This window comes from Gekko japonicus, unplaced genomic scaffold (genome assembly GCF_001447785.1).
Source record: "Gekko japonicus isolate JY-2015 unplaced genomic scaffold, Gekko_japonicus_V1.1 scaffold2144, whole genome shotgun sequence".
NCBI classification, from domain to species: Eukaryota; Metazoa; Chordata; class Lepidosauria; order Squamata; family Gekkonidae; genus Gekko; species Gekko japonicus.
This window is the reverse complement of record NW_015166485.1, coordinates 277,747-300,986: the sequence shown is the minus strand read 5'-3', so window position 1 is coordinate 300,986 and position 23,240 is coordinate 277,747. Positions and strand designations below refer to the sequence as shown.

General features: G+C 47.4%; 1 protein-coding gene across 1 annotated transcript; it reads left to right on the top strand.

The window, feature by feature from the left end:
* Positions 1-320: 320 nt before the first annotated feature.
* Positions 321-22,116, top strand: SLC5A2 (solute carrier family 5 (sodium/glucose cotransporter), member 2). The gene is made up of 15 exons (XM_015412146.1): positions 321-395; positions 2,961-3,032; positions 3,583-3,687; positions 4,056-4,115; positions 6,108-6,212; positions 6,622-6,727; positions 7,752-7,832; positions 9,068-9,297; positions 11,832-11,967; positions 13,061-13,168; positions 13,730-13,880; positions 15,613-15,781; positions 17,519-17,734; positions 18,340-18,491; positions 21,915-22,116. Exons 2-15 carry the CDS (start codon positions 2,964-2,966, stop codon positions 22,114-22,116), a joined length of 1,890 nt encoding a protein of 629 aa, XP_015267632.1. The 5' UTR covers positions 321-395; positions 2,961-2,963.
* Positions 22,117-23,240: the final 1,124 nt, after the last annotated feature.

The window sequence follows — 23,240 nt, the reverse complement described above, 5'->3', positions numbered from 1 at the left end:
TGTTTCTGTTCACAAAGAGAATTTCTGTTCACAAAGATGTCACAACTTTGGACAGGATTCCAGGATGTTGCCCTCTCCCACCTCTCCGTCCCATTCCATCCCTCCTCCTACCTTCTCCCCTGAGCCTTCCCTTCACGTGCGCTCCAAGTTAATCACACACCCATCCCATGACTCAGTTTGTCATTAACCATCCATGTGGGACTCCTTCTGAGAAGCTGCCCTCCTCGCTTCTTTGGCTTTGCCCATTTGGCTGTGGAAAATCTGGAACTTGCTATCAAGCTATGGAGCAGGAATCTCAAGTCTCCGAGCTGCATCGGAACACATCGATCCGCAACCCAGCAGACATTTCTGTCATCTCCTTCTACTTCCTTGTGGTCATCGGAGTCGGGCTGTGGGTATGTGGAGGGGCTTCCTGCATTCCGACACTTTCCAAAAATGAGGAAGGGGCCTCTGTTCCTCACCAAGACCACCACCTGGCTCTACAAAAGGAATTGAGGAGAATTAATTAACATATGGCATTGTGGCATTAATTAACATATAGCATTAATTAACATATGGCATTGTGTGATCCAAAGATTGTCTGGCAGCTGCGAGTTCTAGGTCTTAGTGTTATGCTAGTGGTGAGCTATACCTCTTTTTAGGGGCTGAGAGAGCTCTGAAAGGACTGTGACTGGCCCAAGAGCACCCAGCTGGCTTCATGTGGAGGAGTGGGGAATCGAACCCGGTTCTCCAGATAGAGTTCACCACTCTTAATCACTATACCACACTGGCTCCCCGTTGAGGAGAGCCAGTAGCTGACACTGAGATTTAGGTCAAAATGTGCATCCAACAAAGCCACTCAGGGCCTATTGTCCTGTTTAGATTTGGATACCATAAATGAAAGCCCTAGAACTCAGGACCAAAAATGTTTGCCACACACAAAAAATTACATAGATCTGTTTTATTCTGTCCTGTTCAAAAATCTCTGGCAATCAAGTCAGCACTTTACACATTGCTGTTCAATTTACCCTCCCTTGCCCATATACACCTTTCTCTTCCTACTAATTGATCTAACTTATCTTACCTTCCATAGCTCTCTGTGAAATCCCAAATGCACAATACCGTTCCCTTCTTGTTTACATTTCTTGTCATCCTCTTCTAGTTCTTTGTTCTTTGTTATGTCCTCACTATTCAGGAAAATGCTTGAATGAAGAGCTAGGCACACTCAGGTCTTCAGGAATTTACCTGAAAAGCAACCTACTCCATCACAAAGTGTCATTAGTAATAATCCTGTTCACAGACAAGAGAAATCTCTTAAAAGATTGGACTAGGTGGTCTTCTGTTATCCCCAGCCTCACAGGGATGAGTGGGTGATCCCCATTTAGTTTCTTTTTCTATTTGTTTGTCTTTTTGAAAATGGTTTTATTCTCTTATCACTGTTGGTTTTGTGTATTTGTTTGCATTTTGTAGGTGCATTGAATGGTTTTAATATGCAATTTACAAAATATTTGTACACACAATGTACATCATGTGTACATATAAGATTTGTGTAATTGCTGATTGACTGATGCATAACTTATATGAAAAAATGATATATTTTATTAAGAAAATACAGCATCAGAAAACGAAAAAGAATCATGGATTCAATCCTGTCTGGGGACAAATGAACTAAAAACAGGGGTTTTCAGATCAAAACACCAGGGATGAGAAATTCAAAACCACTTCACCTCCCAGCTTTACACTTTCTTTTGATTTCAGAGGACTTAGACTGGAGTACCTCAGCAGGTGATTGCATTATTGTACAAACACCTTTCTCAAATAAAAGGCCTGGGAGAAGACATCTTTTAAACCACCCAAGAGGCCATGCTGGTGTACACTGGCAGATACTGAACAGATTTGCAGTCCAAATTTTGACTTCAGCAAAATTCAAAGTGAATTCAGAGGTTCTTTTTCAAAGGAAACATCAGAGGCATTTTGAAGGAAGCCCAAAGAGCTTTTGATGTGCCAAATTTCTGATGGGAGATTCTGCACATCTCAGGTTTTGTGCTAAATGGACCACTAATTGGATCTATTGTATCCTTTGGTCTTAGCCTCTTTCCAAGAACTCCTGTTCATCCTTCCAAAACCCAGCATTATTATTTTTTTGCACAAGAGAAAGGCCTTTCCCCCCACAAGAGCCCAGAAATGCAAAGTACCTTGCACATTGCTGAAACCTAGAACTGCAATTCCAGAGTGCAGAATCCATAGGCAGATGCATTAACACAAGTGGTGCTTAGAAAACGAGCTTCAGAAACATGAAAAGTCGCTGCAGTTATTGCATCCAGGAAGCAAGACTATAAGCTATGAACGGTGCACCTAGAACTTTAAAAGATGATTGACAGAACAGAGATGCTAAGAATATCTGCCTCATCTAAAAGGAGGTGGATAGACAGCTGATGTTCTTGCTGGGTCTTAGTTTTTATTTATTGCATTAGTTTCATATAGTTTATACCTTTAAATGCACTGCATTATATATGATTTGATAGAAAAAGAATAAGCAATTTTAGTTCATTCAGTACAAGTTATCTAGATATTATTAATACAAACTACAGTGGCCTTTCTAGAATCCAAAGACCATATCATGGCTTTCCTTTGTAACTCTCTCTCACGGCGTTCCTTTGCCCCCACAACTTGGAAAGTGTTGCTTTCAGATTTGCTGTTTTTCTGTCTTTCACATAGCTTCTTCTCTTTGATCATAGGCCTCCTCTCCTCAGAGAGGTTAATTATTATCAAATTACTATGCTCAGGAATGTACAGGCAGCTGGTAATTAGGTGTACAGTTGAGATAGTAGCAACTGAATAATCTGTTCTCTAGGGGGAACCTCTCTTTCTTTCTATCCTCCAGTCAAGCCAAGGAACCCCACTCCCCGCCTTAAAATGGTGGCTTTCTTTCATAAAGTCTATTCACACCATATTTCTTCTCTCTCTTCCTTGCCTCACAGTCCATGTACCGGACCAACCGGGGTACTGTCGGGGGATATTTCTTGGCTGGTAGGAACATGGTGTGGTGGCCGGTGAGTAAACAGAAAACTGAAGAGGGCAAAGGAGATGGACCTGCTTCCCAGGAGAGAGGGCAAACTCTACATGTTGAGAAAATAGGTGATAGGATGGATGATTGGAATGAAATAAAATTGTGGGGAAAGGAGGATGGAAAGAGCAAGATAGGCAGGATCAACTGCAGGGAGACCTTTCAGGAAAAATAGAATAGGGACCGAGGGGGAACCAAGAACAAAATAAATAAAACATTCAAGATACTGGGTGCATCAGAAGATATGAGTGACAGGTTCAGACTGTAAGTCAAGGCACTGACTTTAGGATTGTCAGCTCCGGGCTGGGAAATACTTGGAGATTTTTTGGGTGGAGGCTGAGGAGGTCGGGGTTTGGAGAGGGACGTCAGTGGGTTATAATGCCATAGAGTCCACCTTCCAAAGCGGCCATTTTCTCCAGGTGAACTGATCTCTGTCGCCTGGAGATCAGCTGTAATAGCCAGAGATCTCCAGCTACCACCTGGAGGTTGGCAACCCTAACTGCCCTATTATTTATTGGTGGTTGTTTTCCCTGCAGATTGGTGCTTCTCTGTTTGCCAGCAACATTGGCAGTGGGCACTTTGTGGGTTTGGCAGGCACCGGAGCAGCGAATGGCCTCGCTGTGGCAGGATTCGAGTGGAATGTAAGCAGTGTACTATGGTCTCTATATTTGTTCCAGGGAACACAACAGTGTGGGGTGATGGGAAGGAGACCCCTTTGGTGGCAGACTCTGGAACCACTGTTTGACAACATGACATTCCAGCTGGAATTAGACACTGCTGGCATTTTGGGGGACACGACAGTGTGGGGAGACGGGGAGGTGAGCTCTTCGGTGACAGGATGTGGAACCATCGCTTGACATGACAATCCAGCCAGAATGAGTCGCTACTGGTCTCTTTTGGGCTTTCTATAGACATTCCACAGATGCCCGTGGCTCTGTCATGATGAAGAGAGCTTCACCAGCTCTGCCTCCCTCCTCCCTGACTGCCCCTTTCCTCTCTTTTCTTCCAGGCAATGTTTATTGTACTTCTCCTTGGATGGCTCTTTGTCCCAGTTTACCTCACGGCTGGGGTAAGGGAGATCTGCTCACCAGGGGTCGTTTCGTAGAAAAAGAGCTAGGGGAACTCATTAGCATAACTCATTAGCATATGTCACACCCCCTGACATCATAAGGCCCGGCAGTGGACCTGCAAGGCTGGTGGGAGGGCGAGGAAGCCCCGCCAAGGCCCTCCCTGGCCCCAGGCAGGCAGGGGTGGGGAGAGGCGGGGAGGAGGCAACTTCCCCTCCCGCTTCTCCTGCCTCCTCCTGGCTGAATGAGGGCCAGAAGCGGGGCAGCTGGAAGCAGGGGGTGGGGCTTCGTCGTGTGCCCCGCCCCCCGCACCTCACCCGGGGGAACTGCGATCCCCCCGCGATCCCCCCGAATCGACCTCTGCTGCTCACATGAAATGGCAGGAGGGTGCCAGTGGAGTGTGTGTGAAGAGTCAGAGTTCTGGATTCTGTTCTCAACACTAGGAAAGGGCTGGGTCCTAGTAGGTTGGTAATGGGAGAGGAGAAATGGGATTCTGGGCTCCCTCTAGCTCAAATATTACAGTTCCCCCATCTTGCCTATATGCAACCACTACAACTAGGGTTAACAGCTCTGGGTTGGGAAATACCTGGAGATTTTGGGTGCAGAGCCTGAGGAGGGTGGAGTTTCGGGAGGGCAGGGACTTCAACGGGATACAATGCCATAGAGTCCACCTTGCTTGTCTGGAGATCAGTTGTAACAACAGGAGATCCCCAGCCACCACTTGGAAGCTGACAACCCTGGCGACAATTGGTTTTCAAGGGAGAGAACAGCATGGAAGAGAAGATACTTTTTAGGCCTTTCTATCCAGGCTGTTTTTCTGCTGCGAGGGAAAACATCTCAAGCCACTTTTAATCCAGTTTGGTGTAGTGGTGAAGTGTGCGGACTCTAATCTGGAAGAACTGGGTTTGATTCCCCACTCCTCCACTTGAACTCGGCAGGATGACCTTGGGCAAGCCATAGCTCTGATAAGAGCTGTTCTTGAAAAAGAGCAGTTTCTGTCAGAGCTCTCTCAGGCCCATCTACCTCACAGGGTGTCTGTTGTGGGGAGGGGAAGGGAAAGGAGTTTGTAAGCCGCTCTGAAACACCTTTGGGTAGTGAAAGGTGGGGTATAAATCCAATCTTTTCTCTTCTTCTTCTCTAATCCTCACAGAGAAAGTTTACCTGTGTCCCCACCCCCACCCCTTTGGGGTACAAGAAGTCCAGAGGTGACTTTCTTCAGAGGGACAGCAAAGAAAAGGTTACAGAGGCCTTTTCCTTCATGCTGTTCTCTCTCTGACAAAAGCATCCGCTGGTGGAATGTAGCCAGGGAAGAGATTAGAGATGAGACAGAGGGTGAGGGTCAGGCACACACCCCTCTGGAAATTCTACACTGAAAACTCCCTTCATCTCACTTTATTCTGCAGACATGGATTCAGGAACCCCTTTTGTCAGTTCTGTTCATGAAGAGCTACTTCAGAAGGGTTCTGGGAAAAACACAAACAAACACTGCAAATCCCATTACAGATCAAGAGCGAGGCTTTCAATATTGTCTATTTGTATACCTCAGTTGAGTTCTGCTGCTGCCAGGATCTTATAACTACTCACTGGTTTCCTGTAACATCCAGGACAACCATAGCATAGGGCAGAATGGGGGGAGTCATGCTGTTCTGCGCCATAGTAATACATTGGGAGATTTGTGGGTGGGCTTTACATTTGCTCACTGCCTAAGCGATCACCACATTTGATCCAGGAAGGAATTTCCTGAGATCAGCCTGGCTGGTGATCCTGTAGGGTTGTGGTTTTTCCCTTCACCTTGTGGCTTGGCTTGCTTACACAAGCCGGTGGCTGTACTGCAAGCACCTTTCTCAAAGCACACTTGCTCTCTGTTGGGGGCACCGGATTGTTTTGGCTGTGGAAACAGGGGTGGTGGGAGACTTGCCCTGCTTCTGATTAGAGTAGCCGACCTTTAGCTGTGAGACTAGTACTATCTCTCCTGACCATTTCTCCCTTTGCAGGTCATCACAATGCCACAGTACCTGAAAAAACGCTTTGGAGGCCAGCGAATCCGCCTCTACCTTTCCATTCTTTCCCTTTTAATGTATATCTTTACCAAAATCTCGGTATGTCACTTCTGCTGCAGTAAGGACAAGGGTGGGGGGGTGTGGGCATCAAAAGAGGGTCCTGGGCAGCCCTATTCACCAGAGGGGGGAAAGCTTCTTAACGGCATGCAGAACTGCCCAGTGTTTACCTTGTCTAGCTTCTTTTGATCTGGCCATTCCATTTGACCCGCAGGCACTGGTATGTTGTTATAATGGGTGCTATTAAAAAAAGGTTCTACCTGCTGATTAGGACACATCAAAAACTGGTTAAGATCTTCGTGTACCAAGCCATTCTTGGCTGCCAGATATGGCAGACCGGGGTGGGGGGGTGGGGGAAGGCGTGGGAGACAATCTCTAACGTATTACCTTCCCCTTAGATGCCATAGCATCGATGCCCACTGTTCTCCTGTCTGTCTGTCTTTCCGTGCAGGTGGACATGTTCTCTGGGGCCGTGTTCATTCAGCAGGCCCTGGGTTGGAACATTTATGTGGCTGTCATCGCTCTCCTGATCATCACCACCATTTACACAGTAACAGGTAAGCTGTGGGTTAATTGGTTATTGGGACAGGCAGTTTGGTTGCCTCAGGCCAGAACAGGAGGCTAAGAGGTGACAAGCACAAACTGTGTGGAAACAGAGTTGCTAACTGACTGGAGGCCAGGCTTCATGATAATAAGATATATAGCAGAAGTCCCCAACCTTTTTGAGCCTGTGGGCATCTTTGGTATTCTGATGGACACACTGCCACACAGTGGCTGCTGCAGGAGGTGGAGCCAGCCACATCTTATCTTCAGTTACACAGTGAAGATCTTTGTGCTGTGGTGGCAGCTGCTGCCAGAACAACATTTTAAAAAATCTGCACAACCAATCAAATCTCCAGCAGTCAATCAGCAGTCTTTCTGGGCAAAAGCTCCATTTGGGCTCACTGACCACCCACTTTCTAAAAACACCTGGTGAGCACCAGGAAAGGTGTCATCAGGCACCACGTTGGGGACTCCTGTCAGTAGAAGAAGCACACGTGGCCTAACCTGCCTCGCAGGGTTGTTGTGAAGATTAAAAAATGGAGGAGAGGAGAATTATGTAAGCCGCTTGGTGTCCCCATTGGAGGAGAAAGATAAGGTACAAATAAAATAAGTAAATGATAATAACAGTGCGTCAACATAGTCGCAGGAAGCTGTTTTCTCACCATTGTATCTATTTTCTCAGGGTAAAGTTTACCAGTTGAATTTCTGCCTACCATAAACAGCATAAGAACCGTGTTGGAGGAAAAAAGTTGACAATCTTATTAGCGATCAGAAATAATAGGGTTAGATACTGGCTTCATAACCTGCTGATGAGTTCCCCCGTAGTATCTGGAAGGCCATTCATAAAACACTAAAATATTGGATTAAATGGACCATTGGCCTGACCCAAAGAATGCTTTTGACAGCGTTTATGTTCTTACCAAGAAGAGGAAGGGATGGGGGGGTGGGTTTAGGTCCCAATTTGCAGATAATAATACTTCAAGTGTTTCAAAAACTGGACAATGCTGAACTGTCAAATGACTCCTGCCTCTTCTCCAGGTGGGTTGGCAGCACTGATGTATACAGACACAGTCCAGACTTTTGTCATGGTTGGTGGAGCCTTTATTCTCATGGGTTTCGGTGAGTACCTCACTTCTACTAGGAACTGCTACACAGAAGCCAATCTCTTCCCTCCACCATTGACAAGCTGGGCAAAGTAAGAGCTGTAACAAGGGCAAGGACTTGGGCGCACAAAGCTGAGGAGTGCAGGAAAAAAAATATAATCACTAAAATGAATGTTGTGTTATCATCAGGGGTCATTTCGTAGAAAAAGAGGTGCAGGAGCTCATTAGCATAACCTATTTGCATATGCCACACCCCCTAACATCACCGGAAGTGTGTCAGAAGGCAACACCCACCGCTCAGGCTCCACTGGACTGTTTTGGATTGCTAGCTATTGGGGTGGGGGAACGTGCAGATCTGTCCTCGCAGAGGAGGGAGAGCTTGTACCTGAATAAAACTCGGTCTTAAAGGTGCCACTGGACTGTTTTGGACCGGGGGGGCCGGGGTGTGTGTGTCTCTGCAACTTACCTGGCTGCTTCTTGCTCTGATGGAGGGCTTCTGGGAGGAGGGGGCGGGGCTTGTTGCATGTGCCCACCCCCTGGGCTCTTTCCTGCCGGAGCTCCGCTCCTGTGCACTCCTGCAGGAAATGACCCCTGGTTATTATTAATCTGGTTATTTATGTATTTACCTTTTAACCAAAATAACAACTATGGAGATATAGGGGATACAATTTTATATTATTCCTGCAGGTACAAAATTAGCTAGTTATGGCTCTGGGCAAAGTACAGTTATTTCCCACAGAAAAGTGGGGGAAATTGAGGAGGTCACCGAGTATAGTACCCTTCAATGCTATTTTGTAGACATGCTCTACTTCAAATGCTTCACCAGCAGAAAAAAGTTACCTTGCAAAAAAACTGCTTCAAAATATATGATATTGAAATCGGTGGGGGTCCAAGATGCCAATTTCCAGGTAACCCAAGACAGAAACTTGCTCACACAACAGCCAGAAAATTGTGTCTCCATAATATTTGCTTACTTTTCTCGAACATTCTGACTATTCGTGGCACCAAGATTCCTGCATTGCTCTGACTGGGACACCTATTTGGAAAAAATCCGCCATTTAGTGGTTAATTTCTTTGCGCTTTAATTTGTGCAGAAAGCATGGTGGGATTGAGAGGAGGAGTTACAGACAGACAGAAAGGACTGGAAATTAGCAGAAAGGACTGGAAATCAGCAAGCAGGCATGTCAAATGAAAATCTGAGCAAAAATGCTACTTCCATCCCTAACACTGCCTAAACCTATTGCTCTGCAGCTTTTAACGAAGTGGGCGGCTACCAGGGGCTGTTTGATAAATACATGAATGCCCTTCCCAGCCAGATGCAATCCCCCACGCCCTCCCTCTACAACATCTCAGCCTTCTGCTATATGCCCCGCAAAGACTCTTTCCACATGATCAGAGACGCCGTCAGCAGTGACCTGCCCTGGCCAGCTGTCATCCTTGGTCTTTCCATAAATTCCCTGTGGTACTGGTGCAGCGATCAGGTATGGGATGAGGACAATGGTATAGAGGGGGGAATAAATATCTCTGCAACTATGTACATAAAATCAGACTCCTTTTCTCTAGATTAATACCTGGTCTGAATTCTCCCTAGAAACTAAAATTACTAAACTTAGGCTCTTGTACTTTGGTCACATCAGGAAAAGGCAGGAGTCACTGGAAAAGACACTAATGCTAGGAAAAGTGGAAGGCAGCAGGAAAAGAATAAGACCCAACATGAGATGGGTTGGCACTAGAGAGTTTGGTGTAGTGTTTAGGAGCCGGGACTCTAATCCGGGAGAACCAGGATTGATTCCCCACTCCTCCACATGCAGCTGCTGGTGTGACCTTGGGTCAGTCACAAGTTCTCTCACGAGCAGTCCTCGAGAGAGAGCTCTCTCAGCCCCACCTACCTCACAGGGTGTCTGTTGTGGGGAGGGGAAAGGGATTGTAAGCTGCTCTGAGACTCCTTCAGGTAGTGAAGGGCAGGGTATAAATCCAATCTCTTCTCTTCTCCTCCTCTTCTATAAAGAAAGCCACAGCCTTCAGTTTGCGAGACCTGAGCAAGGCTGTTAACAATAGGACATTTTTGAAGTCATTAAATTCATAGGATCACTATGACACAAACCCTCTTTATACTGACAGTTCTGCGAGGGTCTGCGTGTCAGGACCTAGTCAGAGTTGAGTTTATTTTTCCTGACCAGTCCTCTACACCCAATGTATAATATTCTATTCGGGTTTTGTATATTTCAGGCTGTCTTCCTTGAGGACTACTGCACAGTCTATGGCTCCCCAGAAAGTCAGGCACCAATACTTATAACATTCAAAAAGGCACAGTTATTTTATTGTTGCACAGGAAACACTACAGGGGGATGGGATATATTTACATGGGATGTTCAGATACTTTGTTGAAATATTTATATCCCTTTGCCTTGTCTTAGGCTGTCTGTGGTTCGCTCCTTCAGTGGTTAACTTATTGGCTTTAATTGGTCTAACTGGTCCCCCAACCAGCCTTCCAGACTCCTCGCTCCAGATCCCTTTTTGTCTTTCCTCAACCCCTATTTGAGTCCCTATCAAGCAGGATTTTTGTGTGCTTCTCACCACCCAGGTCTTATGCATCCACTCTCTTCCAACTCCCTCTTCCAACCGTCAGTTAGGTCAGTTTTCTGTCACTCAGAGGGAGTGCTCCAGCCAAAAGGCCCCCTCCCCTCTAGGTCATGTGACTCAGCCGGGATCTATCTTAACATTCTGCTGGTCCCAGATTTTCAATTCCGTCACAGTCACCATAAGCCAGAAGTGACTTGATGGCCCATCATTCTCACACACCCTTATTCACCATCAGAAAAGCCATTTAGGACCCCCACATCGCTTGAACACAGGGCTGCCAGCTCCGGACGGGGAAATACCGGGAGATCTTGGGGGTAGAGCCTGCAGAGGCTGGCCTTTAGGGGTGGACCTCAGCAGGGTATAATGCCATAGAGTCTACCTTCCAGAGTGGCTGTCTTCTCCAGGTGAACTGGTCTCTCTTGTCTGGAGATCAGTTGCAATCCCAGGAGATCTCCAGCCGCCACCACCCCTCCTGAGGGCCAAACTAGACATTACACGTAACACAAGGTCACTTGCTGCCGGATGGCAGCTGCCAGTGCCCTGTGGGAACTCAGTTCGGAAGCCCTCCAGGGTAGGGTTGCCAAGTGTAAATTCCTCTCCGCTGGCAGCGGGGAACGGGCCTCTGGGGCGGGGGTTTCCCCGCCCCCCGGGGGGGCTTGGCAAGCCTACTCCAGGGGCCTGGTTTGGGTAATGGGTGCTGGAATTTGCCACTTGGATCAGCTGGCCTTCACTTAGTCTGAGTCAGCTTGAAACTACTTCATCGCCATAGCACCTCTGCTATCAGAAAAAAAGAATGAGTTGGTGGTGGGACCCTCACTATGAAAGTAAATCTAAGAGCCAGAAGGGATGAATAGACAAAAGGAGAATGGAGAATTTGTACTTCCTCATTCCCAGCCCAATTTCCTAGTGCCTGCCACATCCAAAATGCGTACACATATACACACACAAATCCACGACACACAGGAGTACGAACTTTCAAGTACTGGTTTAGGGCGGTCAGCTCTGGGTTGAGAAACACCTGGAGATTTTGGGGGTGGAGCCTGAGTGTTAGGAAGGTGTGGAGGGTGGGGTTTGATGAGAGGAGGGACTTCAGTGGGGCATAATGCCGTAGAATCCACCTTCCAAAGTGGCCATTTTCTCCAGCCACCACCTGGAGATTGGCAACCATATCTGCCTCCAGCTGGATTCCCCTCTCAGTTCTTGATCCGCAAAGACTTGCAGATGGTAACTGAGGCCCCTCCGTGATTCATTTTGATTGGATAAATGTGTTATTACTACAAGTTTCTTGAATTAGGGTCCCCAATGCCTGAAACGCATGTGCTACCTGAGGGAGCTGCCTCCTAGTAATGCTACCTCTCTACTCAAGGTGCTTGGGTATGAAAGATCATGGCATGGAATCACAGCTCTTATTCCTATTTCTACCTGAACACAGGTTATTGTGCAGAGATGCCTGGCTGGGAAGAACCTCACCCACGTCAAAGCTGGCTGCATCCTTTGTGGCTATCTCAAATTACTGCCCATGTTTCTTATGGTTATGCCAGGCATGATCAGCCGGATCCTGTATCCAGGTAAACATCTGGGCAAACTTGGGGATGTGGCATGGGTTGGGTCATTTTAGATGTAAAGGGACCAAACTCTGACACTGTACGGGAAAGCCTGTTTGGAGCACAATCTGCCTTAAAACCAGCAATGAGTCCATTTTGGAGGCTCAGACATTGGGACAGGAATGGACTCTGTGATATTCAGACCTAGGTCATCTTGAAGCTTGGGATAAACTAATTTTACTTCAAGAGTGACTGCTATATATCCCCATGCTAGAAATGAGATTTGCCAACTTTCCTAGGACAGCCATTCTTAACCTTTGCTTTAATATGGTTCATAATTCTGACTTGCCTGTTTGTGGGGCACCACAACTGGAAAGACTCAAAAGCAGAGCTTGGGATTTCTTTGATATTTACACTGCAGATGATTGCACTGCTGAAGAAGCATGCTGTTCTTCCAGTCTAAAATTTACAGAGAAGGGGCTTGACTCTTCTGCATGTGGTGGTAATTTGAAAGGAACCTTTGGCTCTTCAGTGTTTTTTCTGTTTTTTATGTTGTCGTTTCTGGGGGTCCTAGACATAGTTTAAGAATGGCTGCCGTAGTAGAATTGCATCTTTGGTTACCAATTTAGAGGTTGGCTAACTATTAAGGATATACAATTCGGATTCAGAAATATTCAGAAGCACCGAATAATAGGGATGTGCAGTAGCACCAAAATTTGGATTCAGAATTTAGGCCCTTTGGATTCAGAAAATCTAGAACTTCCAAAACAACCAGAACCCTGTCAAAGTCAATAAGAAAAGCCATTTTCTCCACTTAAACACACCCACAAGCAGACTATTTTAAAAAAAGCTTTCCCTCATCCCCCCCCTTAAAGTGAAAAAAAAAAAATGGCTATTCTTATTGACTCCAGTAAAACTCCCAATATCCAGAGTTTCTGGATTTTCTAAATTCTGGATCTGAATTTTGGTGCTAGTGCACATCACTACTACCTAGATGAAAGATCAACAACTTCTCATTACTTCAGTGAAAGGGTGTGCACTCAAACTCTTAGATCTTTACATTTAAAACTAGGTCATAATCCCTACGTGTCCTCCCTTCTTTCATTTGCTTATTCAGATGAAATTGCCTGTGTCGTCCCAGAAGAATGCAAACGGATCTGTGGCACAGAAGTTGGGTGTTCTAACATTGCCTACCCTAAACTGGTGGTGTCCCTCATGCCAAGTGGTAAGGGGGCACTCTCAACTGATTCCCGTGCATTCCATCCCAGCACGAAGCGGAGGGGCTCCAGTCTTAAGACCTCCATTTTGACAATGATATGAATGTTGACCAGGGCTCTTTTTGTAGAAAAAGCCCAGCAGGAACTCATTAGCATAATAGGCCACACCCACAGCTCATTAGCACATTAGGCCGCACCCCTGTGTTACCAGAAGTGTGGTTATCCAGCCACACCCACCTTTTGGTTGTTATTCTGTTTACCTTGTTTGTTGTCAAAACCCAGGGCCTTTTTTTGTAGCAGGAACTCCTTTGCATGTTAAGCCACACACCCCTAATGTAGCCAATCCTAATGGGTTTCTGCTGCTGGGTGTGGCCTATTATGCTAATGAGTTCCTGCTGGGTGTGGCCAACTTGGGAGCCAGCCAGAACTCTGTTCCTGTGTGTTCCTGCCCCAAAATAGCCCTGGTTGAACCCAATGTGACCCATGTCTCCTATGGGGCTGAGCTCCAGGATGAAGGAAAGGCACTGGGGACATCCCACTTCACTGTCTTTTGGTGTCCTCCCCTCCAGGCCTCCGAGGACTCATGTTGGCTGTGATGCTGGCTGCTTTGATGAGTTCGCTGGCTTCCATCTTCAACAGCAGTGGCACCCTGTTCACCATGGACATCTATAACCGTATGAGGCCACAAGCCAGTGACAAGGAGTTGTTGATAGTGGGCAGGTCAGAAAGCAACCGCACACCCTCACATTGTCCGAGAACCATTTTCTTTAGGAGAAGCAACAAGAGTACTGTGGGCTGTTTATATTAAAATGTGTGGTCTCTGAGGAGCTATGGATGTTTGGCTGGTTTTACTACAGCAGACTTACATGGCTACCCTTCTAGAATCTTCTCCAGTGTTACACTGGAAGTTTCTTCCTTTTTTTGGTTTACCTTTTCCAGCCGCCATAGAATTGCAGAATTCATTATCGTATCCACACTAGGGAGGTGCATTTGAATATTAGTACACCAAACAGTTGAACAAAGGAGCAATGTTTTTTTAATTGTATCATAACAAAAAAAAATCTATAATAGTTAATATTCAGATTGTGATCTGGTGTTCAACTGAGGGAGGAGGAGGAGCGATCACTACCCCAAAGGGCTTTCCTCCATCTCCACCCCATTTATTGTGCTGAGAGTTGGGTCTCTTCTGCCAGTCAGGCCAGGCCTGGTCCAGCCCTGCGACTAGGGATGCCAACCTCCAGGTGGGACCAGGGGATCCCCCGGAGTTACAAGGGAGTCTGGCAACTGTAGTTCTGTGAGGGAGATAAAGGTGTCTAACAGAGAACTCTGGCCATTTCCAAATGACACTGCCCAAGATTCTTTGGAGAGAGTCATGTAACCTTGGGTGGAGGCAGACAGATTCAGAGATGAACCTGGTATGGATGTGCATTTATCATCACAATATATGATACAGATTTCTTCCCAGAGTCAGGGACAAGGGAAACATGGCTCCTCCCTTCCCAGCTTTAAAAGGAGGCGGATTTGCTCATTCGTTTGTCCTTGTGCCAATTATATGCCAACTCCGTCCCTTTTCAGAGAAGGGCTGTAACAGAATGCTCATGAGTAAGGAAGCCAGATCTGCCCACCAAGTTGATTTTAAAGTGCACCACCCCCATCTCAATAATAAAGTGTATAACAAACTTGAAATGAAATAGTAGGAAAGAGCAAGAGTCCAGTAGCACCTTAAAGATTAACAAAAATTGTGATAGGGTAGGAATTTGAAGATCTGAAGAAGTGAGCAGTGACTCACGAAAGCTCCTACCCTACCACAAATTTTTGTTAGTCTTTAAGGTGCTCTTACTGTTTTCAGGAGCTGCGGTGGCTCAAGTGGTTAAGACGTGGAACTGCAGGCTGTGAAAGGTCGGTAATTCAGCAGTTCAAGACCCGGGTGCCGCATGACGGAGTGAGCTCCCGTCTCTGGTTCCAGCTCCTGCCAACCTAGCAGTTCGAAAGCAAGAAATTGCAAGTAGATAAATAGGTACCACTTCGGTGGGAAGGTAACAGCGTTCCGTGCACCTGCCGTTTAGTCATGCCGGCCACATGACCACGGGAACGTCTTCGGACAGCGCTGGCTCTTCGGCTTGGAAATGGAGATGAGCACCGCAACCCTAGAGTCGGATTCGACTGGCTTTCGAGCAAGGGAACCTTTACCTTTACTTACTCTTTTCTACTCCTACTGATCAACACAGCTTCCCATCTTTAAATGAAATAATTATGCTGGGCAGGAGAACCAAACCTGAACCCTAACACAAAATGGCCAGCCCTTCAGGTCCTCCCCTCCATGTTTCAGTCAGCTTTCACTTTGCGGAGAATTCTCCCCTCAGATCCAGAGATAAACGGATTGGTACTATTTTGTGCCTCTGCTTCTTGGCCTGCCCGACCTGCCTTCTTACCTTGCTGTGGCTCCCTGCAGGGTGTGGATCCTGCTGCTTGTGGGGGTCAGTATTGCGTGGATCCCACTGGTGCAAGCTGCCCAGGGCGGACAACTTTTCGACTATATCCAGTCCGTCAGCAGTTACTTGGCCCCACCCATTGCTGCCATCTTTCTCCTTGGAGTCTTTGTCAAAAGGGTGAATGAACAGGTGAGTGATTTAATAAAAACATGCATACAGGCCTGAGTTCCACTGTATATGAGAGGCAGTCAGTGGAGGAGATAGAAAGTATTCCATATAGGGGAGATTTAAGAGATGAACAGAAGCCATTTCATGGTATTAACACATGAGGGTGCTTTGTACTGGTACTATTGGGCTGTTGTGTACTCTGACTGGTAGTGGCTCTCTAGGGATGGGGTGGCCAAACTGCGGCTCGGAAGCCACATGCAGCTCTTTCACACATATTGTGTGGCTCCCGGCAGGGCAGCTGGGGATGCGAAGGGGAGGCATAGTTTTTATCCCCTCCTGCCAACCTAGCAGTTGGAAAGCAAGAAATTGCAAGTAGATAAATAGTGGGAAGGTAACTTCAGTGGGAAGGTAACTGCAGTGGGAAGGTAACTTCAGTGGGAAGGTAACAGCGTTCCATGTGCCTTGGTGTTTAGTCATGCCGGCCACATGACCACGGAAATGTCTTCAGACAGCGCTGGCTCTTCGGCTTTGTAACGGAGATGAGCACCGCAACCCTAGAGTCAGATTTGACTGGCTTTCGAGCAAGGGAACCTTTACCTTTACCCATCTATTTGCTTTCTTTATTTCTCTCTCTCTCTCTCTCTGTCTCTTTCTTTCCATCTTTCATTCTTTCTTTCCACCTCTCTTTTTCTCTCTCTCAGATATATAGATATTTATTTATTTATTTAACATTCGGCTTTATATCCCGCTCCAACCCCTGTCAGGGGGTCTCTGAGCGGCTTACAGGTCGGTGCTAGTCACCATTTCATTCCCTAACTAATGCCACATATTTTGTGCGGGGTGGGGCAGTCTACCGGCACCCCTATTATTATTAGCAAACAAATAAATATCATTGGACAAATAAATATCAATACCTGTTTTTAAATAAAAACATGCATGTAATATTTGTCCATGTTTTGCGGCTCTCAAACATCTGACATTTATTCTATGTGGCTCTTACGCTGAGCAAGTCTGGCCACCCCTGCTCTAGGGTCTCAGGAAGAGCTCTCTCATGTCACCTGCCATCTGATCCTTTTAACTAGTGATGCCAGGGATTGAAACTGGGACCTTCTGCATGGAAAGTAGATGCTGTAATTCTGAGCCACAGCAGGTGGCAGAAAGACAGAAAAACACGAGCATCCAGGGATGGAAAACCTGGAGATGTTGGGGAAAGGGGCCTGTCAAACTAAGCTCAAAGGACTCTATATATTTTTTTAAAAATCACCTTTTCAACTCCTCCTTTCAGGATCTGCTGAGGTCTCAGTTTTAGGTTATGGACCCGGAAACTGAAAAGCATGTTGGTGATGGAAAGTGCCATTGAGTCACAGCCGACTTATGGCAACCCCATAGGGTTTTTGTGGCAAGAGATGTTCAGAGGTGGTCTGCCATTGTAGCAACCCTGGGCTTCCTTGGTGGTCTCCCACCCAAATACTAACCAGGGCTGACCCTGCTTAGCTTCTGAGATCTGACAAGTTCAGGCTAGCTTGGACTATCCAGATCAGGGCAAACAGTTGTAGTAGTAGTAGTAGTAGTAGTAGTAGTAGTAGTAGTAGTAGTAGTAGTAGTAGTAGTAGTAGTAGTAGTAGTAGTTGTAGTGGTGGTGGTGGTGGTGGGTGGTGGTGGTGGTAAATGTCTGCAGTGGAAAAGATGCAAAGTAAGAAGGTCCACCCTGCTCTCTCGCTCACCTACCATTTTCACTCTGCGTCTCTCCCTCTGCAGGGTGCGTTCTGGGGTCTGGTAGGAGGACTAGCCATGGGCATGGCCCGGATGATCCCGGAATTCATATACGGGACAGGGAGCTGCCTCTTCCCCGGGGCCTGCCCTCGTCTGATCTGCAGTGTCCACTATCTCTATTTTGCTATCGTCCTCTTCTTTGCCACAGCTGCCATCGTGATCGGTGTCTCCCTCTGCACCTCACCTATCCCAGATAAACACGTAAGAAAGGAGATGGGAGCAGGAAAGGGAACTTGGAGGGGGCTGCCAACTCAGCATCCTAGATTGAGAAGCAAAACCGGGTCTGGGGGACTGTTGCCGGACATAAGTCTTGCATTGTCATAAACACTGTAGCTTTGCCATTTCTGTATCTCCCTGTCACTAAGTTTGCAGCCCAGAGAAGCCCGTCTTTATTTTACAATGTCTTTCTTTCTCTGTGATTCATCTTCTGTAGCACTGGTCTCATGGACATGAAAAAACTCTGCTTTTTCAACTTTATAAAGCCTCCTTCCTCTGCACTCAGTTGACTCTTTTCCTAAGAGTGATGCCTGTATGGATGCCGAGAGACTGTAGGCCTAGAAAGGCCTGGTTACATACCTTCCTAGAGGCTGTGCAAAGGGGCATCAGTTTAACGAGGGGTCTGTTGCTGAAGAAAACTGGGGAATAATTAGACCTTGACAGGAATACAGTTCTCAGGATTAGATCCACTGGTTCAGGGGGGTTGCAGCAAGCCTGCCCCAACGGGAGTAGCTGGGATTCCAATGCGCCCTTACCCTGTTTATGGTCAGGCAAGAAGACCTCTAAACCAGCCCTGTTTTGTACCACAGCTGCATCGCCTGGTGTTCAGCCTCAGACACAGTAAGGAGGAGCGGATAGATCTGGACACGGAGGAAGAGGAGGAGGCTAAGAAGAGGGAGGCAGCACGGCAGCGGCGCCTAGAACAGGCCGAGATGGCAGCAGCCAAGAATGGGAAACTGGAGCATGTGATGGAGATGGAAGGTGAGGCAGTCGCTTGGCCGAAGAGACAGTGAGGGATGCAGGCTGTTACCACCCCACTCATACCCCAGTTATCCCCTCCGAACATTCCCTGGGCTGACCTCAAATCCCCCAGCCTATTTCCAGGGTGGAGTTCCTCTTGATAACCATTTCTTGTCCATTTGTGGGCTGTTCTACAAAGAAAGGTGGGGAGAATGCAACGTCACACAATTCCTGCCACTCACACGGGGCAACGTGTTGTTATTTTGTTTTATTCGAACCTATTTGCTATTGAAGTGGGGAACTGCGAGAAACTTGCAGGAGTGGCCATCCTGTTTTCCCCCCAACTTTGCCTCCTCCTCTCTCCCTCCACCTCTCAATGTATTTATTTTCTTCCACCCCCTTCTCTTAATTCCTGACTTACTCAACAGAGGTGGTGGCGGGGGCCCTGGCTGCCCATCCTGCCACTTCACCACCTGAACGGTGGCAGCAATGGTGGATCCCCCTGTGTAAAAGCCTGAACTGCAGTCTGGCCAACCACCTGGGTGCCCCTTCCACTACTTCAGCACCTGAGCTGTGGCAGAGGTTCTCCATTTAAGGGCCTCAACAGTGGTAGCTCCCCCTGAATGGTGGCAGCAAGGGTGGATCCCCCTGTGTAAGAGCCTGAACAGCAGTCTGGCCAACCACTCCTTCAGCACCTGAACTGTGGCAGAGGTTCCCCATTTAAGGGCCTCAACAGTGGTAGCTCCTCAGCCAGCCCACCCTCAATGGCCGTGGCTCCCTCTCCTGGCTGTCCAAGAGCTTGTCTTGTTGGATGGGGGAAAGCAGCAGCTCCCACTCTTCCCCTGCCTGCCTCCTCATGGTGCCCCTCCCTGTGCTGAGAGGAGTTCTTTGCACTTGCACAGTCAACCATTCTCTGCTTTAGTAGGTGTTTTTTTACACACCTCATTTTTTTTAGCTTTTGGATTTTTCTGCAAACTTGGAGTGCCCCCCAAGTTTGTAGCATAATCTCCTTTCTGTCAGTGTAGCCCTGATTCACAGATTTAAGTACCCACAGATTGGGGCACACTTGATTATTACTATATACAAGAAGCGGGGACCCGTGATACTCGCGGGGGGAGGGGAGAAGGAGCTCCACGTGGAGGAGGAGGAAGCAGCCACAGGTGAGCCTTCTCCCCCACCCCCCTGGCGCCAATGGTAAGGCTTGGGCCCGCCAATCATTCTCCCCCAACCCCCTGCACCGACGATGAGGCCCGGGCCCACCAATTCTCCCCCCAACTCCCCTGGCACTGACGGCAAGGCCCTCACGGCTCCCAGCCAGTGGGCCCACCAATCCTTCTCCCTTGGGCCTGCTGAGCCTTCTCCCCCTCCCTTCCTCCCTCCCAGCGGTGGCGAGGCCTGATTGGCTCACAGCTGCTGGGCCGCCAAGCCTTCTCCCACCCACCCCTCCCCAGCAGTGGCCGCGGCGGTGAGACAGTTGCCAGGGCGTTCTCCGCGCATGTGCAGGGAACGCTGTTTTACTTTTGGGGGGATTTAAGTATCCCCTGTATAGTTTTTTTAACTTTTCGGATTTTTCTGCACACCTGGGGACTGCCCCAAGTGTGCAGGAAAATCTCCCTGCCCCCCAGGTGCCCCCGATGTGCGGATTTAGATATCCGCACGGAAGGGGCAACTTGGCTATTAGATACATAGATGATTGTTTTATCGTATTTTGTACTCTGCTCTGTGATTGACTGAATAGTCCTTTGCACACCTGTAACTGCACCCAGCCCCACTGCATCATGATGTTTCACTACAAATCCTTGTTGTTAGATTCACTTGTGTGACGGACTACATTTAAAACACTGTTTTCCTAATGCATCGAAATCAGAGAAGGGAGAATGTTGAACTTGAGGGACAGGATGCTCCTTTTCCCTGATTGGCCGGTGCCAGCTCAGGGAAATAAAAAATCAGCTGTCAGCTGAAGGGAGTTGGTTTTGAGTTCAGCAGCAGTTACTGTTCAGTAAAGGAAAAGTTCAGCTACAGAAGTGGATGTCCAAAGAGTCTGATTAAAAGTCTGTCAGACAGGTTCACCTTTTGACTAAAGGGAGATACTCTTGGTCTTAGAATTCCATCTAAGGATTCAGAGTCTCGCATCGGCTTCAGTTGAAGTACGTTTTCACATAGACATCAAGAACTGGGGTTTGAGATTTTGACAAAGAGTGACTGGGCAGCAGGCTGGAGCTCCCGATCAGGCCAAAAGGAATAGGATTATATTTTCAGGGAAGAAACAGAAGTCCTGTCCAGTTATATAGGGAATTGGCACCCTGGTCTGTTGTGAAAGGAAATGGGTATATATTACTCAGGGGAAAGAAGAAACATTGTGATTTCAGAAGAGGGGGAAATAATTTGATACACAAAAAGAGTGACCTTTCCAGAAAACCTGAATAGTTATTAGGAAACTATATGCAGAAACATTGTAACTGAAACCAAAGTACTTTAGTCAACCATCTCTCAATGATAAGAACCAAGAATTTGTGAAAATAAGCTCCTACAGCACTATCTTGTCTTTCAACTGAAATATATACTGTTTCACCAACGTTTACCTCAGCCTTTCCGATTCCTGTCTACCCTATCCTAGCCCTGCGTATTAAATAATATCTTCATTATTTTTCACTGTTACACAGTCTCCAGGGCCATTTCAAGGGATCTAAAAAGAGGATTCCTATCCTGTTTTCTCCTGACAAATTCCTGGGCTGGGAAGAAGCCAAATCAGATTTTGTCACAGGGTGGGACATTCAGATTTATAAAACTGCAAATGTTATCACGCTACTGGGGGGGGCAACTCAGTACCTGAACGGAGCTAAAAATTTGGCGGGAAAAATCTGCCTTAGAGTGGAGAGGGTAACAGGGGTCCGTCATAACATGGTTTTCTCATACTTTGTAATTCGCTTTCTGATCGACTGAATAGTACTTACTTGTAATCCAATCTGCCCCAGTGAGAAAGGTGGACTATAAAGCCAGTGAGAAGAAATCGTAAGTGGCTACTTAGCAACCACCCAGTTTCACATGACTAATGGCACGACAGCCCAAGGGGGGGGAGACCGATTTTACCGCTAAACATGCCAAGCTGGCCCTCAGACCTAGCAGTGGCTCATTTGAACTTCCTTTCTTTGGAAGCAAATGCGCAGGCGCCTGACCTCTAAGAACAATCTCTAAAGGCTCATGCAAGAGCCATTAATATTCTCTACCCCACTTGGTGCCCCTTAAAAATTAGCCCCACTCTGAAACATGGGTTTGGGGCATGAGCTGGTCAGCTTATTCTCCCACAGATAGGGGTGCTGAGTTTTCCGAACTCAGTTGGCCCAGTGTCATGGGGTGGGCCCCGATCTCCAGTTCCCGTCTCTTCTCTTCCTCTTACAGATTCCAGAGCAGCGCCTTCCTGCAGCCGGCTGCGTCAATGTGTCGGCTGGTTTTGCGGGATGGGAGCAGGCAGTCAAGAGCAGGCAGAGCCAAGCTTGGAGGAGAAAGCGGAGGACATGCGGCGCACGACAGACATCACAGAGCACCCGACTTGGAAAGCTGCTGTCAACGTCAATGCTGTCATCATGATGGCCCTTTCCATGTTCTTGTGGGGCTACTATGCCTGAGCGCCACCTGTGACCTTTAACCTCTGACCCCCATTCCTCTGAGTGTGCCTCTGAGGAACGACAGGAAAAACAAGACGGAAGCAAAGCTGGTAGGGAACTTAAAGGCTACTGAGGCCCAACCGTGTCCGCAAGCCAGGATTACCAAGCCTCCTAATGGTCTACTCACACCTATCTAGGCCGCAAGCACCTACAAGGTAGTGCGATGCCCTGGCTTGAAGACCATTCTTAGTTCACCCATGTCAGCACACCACCGACCCCTCCTTTATCCAATTTATGTCATAATTTTTGTGGAAACTACAAATACTCAACTGGAGGAGGGGGGAAAAATCATTCTTCATAGGTGCTTCGATACCTCAGGTCCTAGGCTTTGGGGGGCCTTGTTCATTATTCATTCCTATACCTCAGACAAGACATACATGCTTGACAAACGCTCACCCACATCACCTCCCTCCTCTTTTGTTCTACGTACATGGCATTTCCAAATGCACACGCCTTTCTCACAATTTTCACTCCTGCATCACCATTCACAAGATTATGAACCCCCTCAGATTCCTACCCCATTCGTACCTGTTCAAAGCCAGGTTTAGGGATGATGGGAAACACATCAATAAAGCAGAAAACAGCTGATTTCTTTTGTGTGCGCGTGCTCTGGATTGGAGGGGAAGGTGGGCGGGGAGTGTTTTAATTCTGGTCATTTGCATACAGACACACCAGATTTGAGGGATGCAGATGGTCACAAACAGGGAATCTACTGGAAGAGAAGATCCCATCCCAACATGTCCTGTCAGACATGGCTTTGGGGTGGAAGATCAGATGTCTGTATGTGTGTGTGTATAGGAGAATCTATGTGTGTGCTGCTTGCCAAACTGCTTTATTTTACCAACTAGGCCTAGATGTCTTCAGGAGGGCAGCTGTGCTGGCCTGCATCGGAAGAGCTAGGTTTGAGTCTAGCAGCACTTCAAGATCAACAAAACTTGGGGGGGGGTTGTCAGTTATTCGACAGTCAAAGCTCTCTGCATCTGAGGAAGAACAGAGTTCTGCTGCGCCAGACCAACATGGCCTCCCACTTGAAAGTATCCGAGGAAGGGAGCCTGGACTCTCAAAAGCCTCCGCCCTCCCAAATC

Bases quoted from the DNA above. Each gene is read 5' to 3' on its own strand.
- SLC5A2 (XM_015412146.1), top strand. From the start codon at position 2,964: ATGTACCGGACCAACCGGGGTACTGTCGGGGGATATTTCTTGGCTGGT. The intron at 3,033-3,582 runs GTGAGTAAACAG...TTTTCCCTGCAG, and splicing joins GGAACATGGTGTGGTGGCCG to ATTGGTGCTTCTCTGTTTGC. The intron at 11,968-13,060 runs GTAAACATCTGG...TTGCTTATTCAG, and splicing joins CAGCCGGATCCTGTATCCAG to ATGAAATTGCCTGTGTCGTC.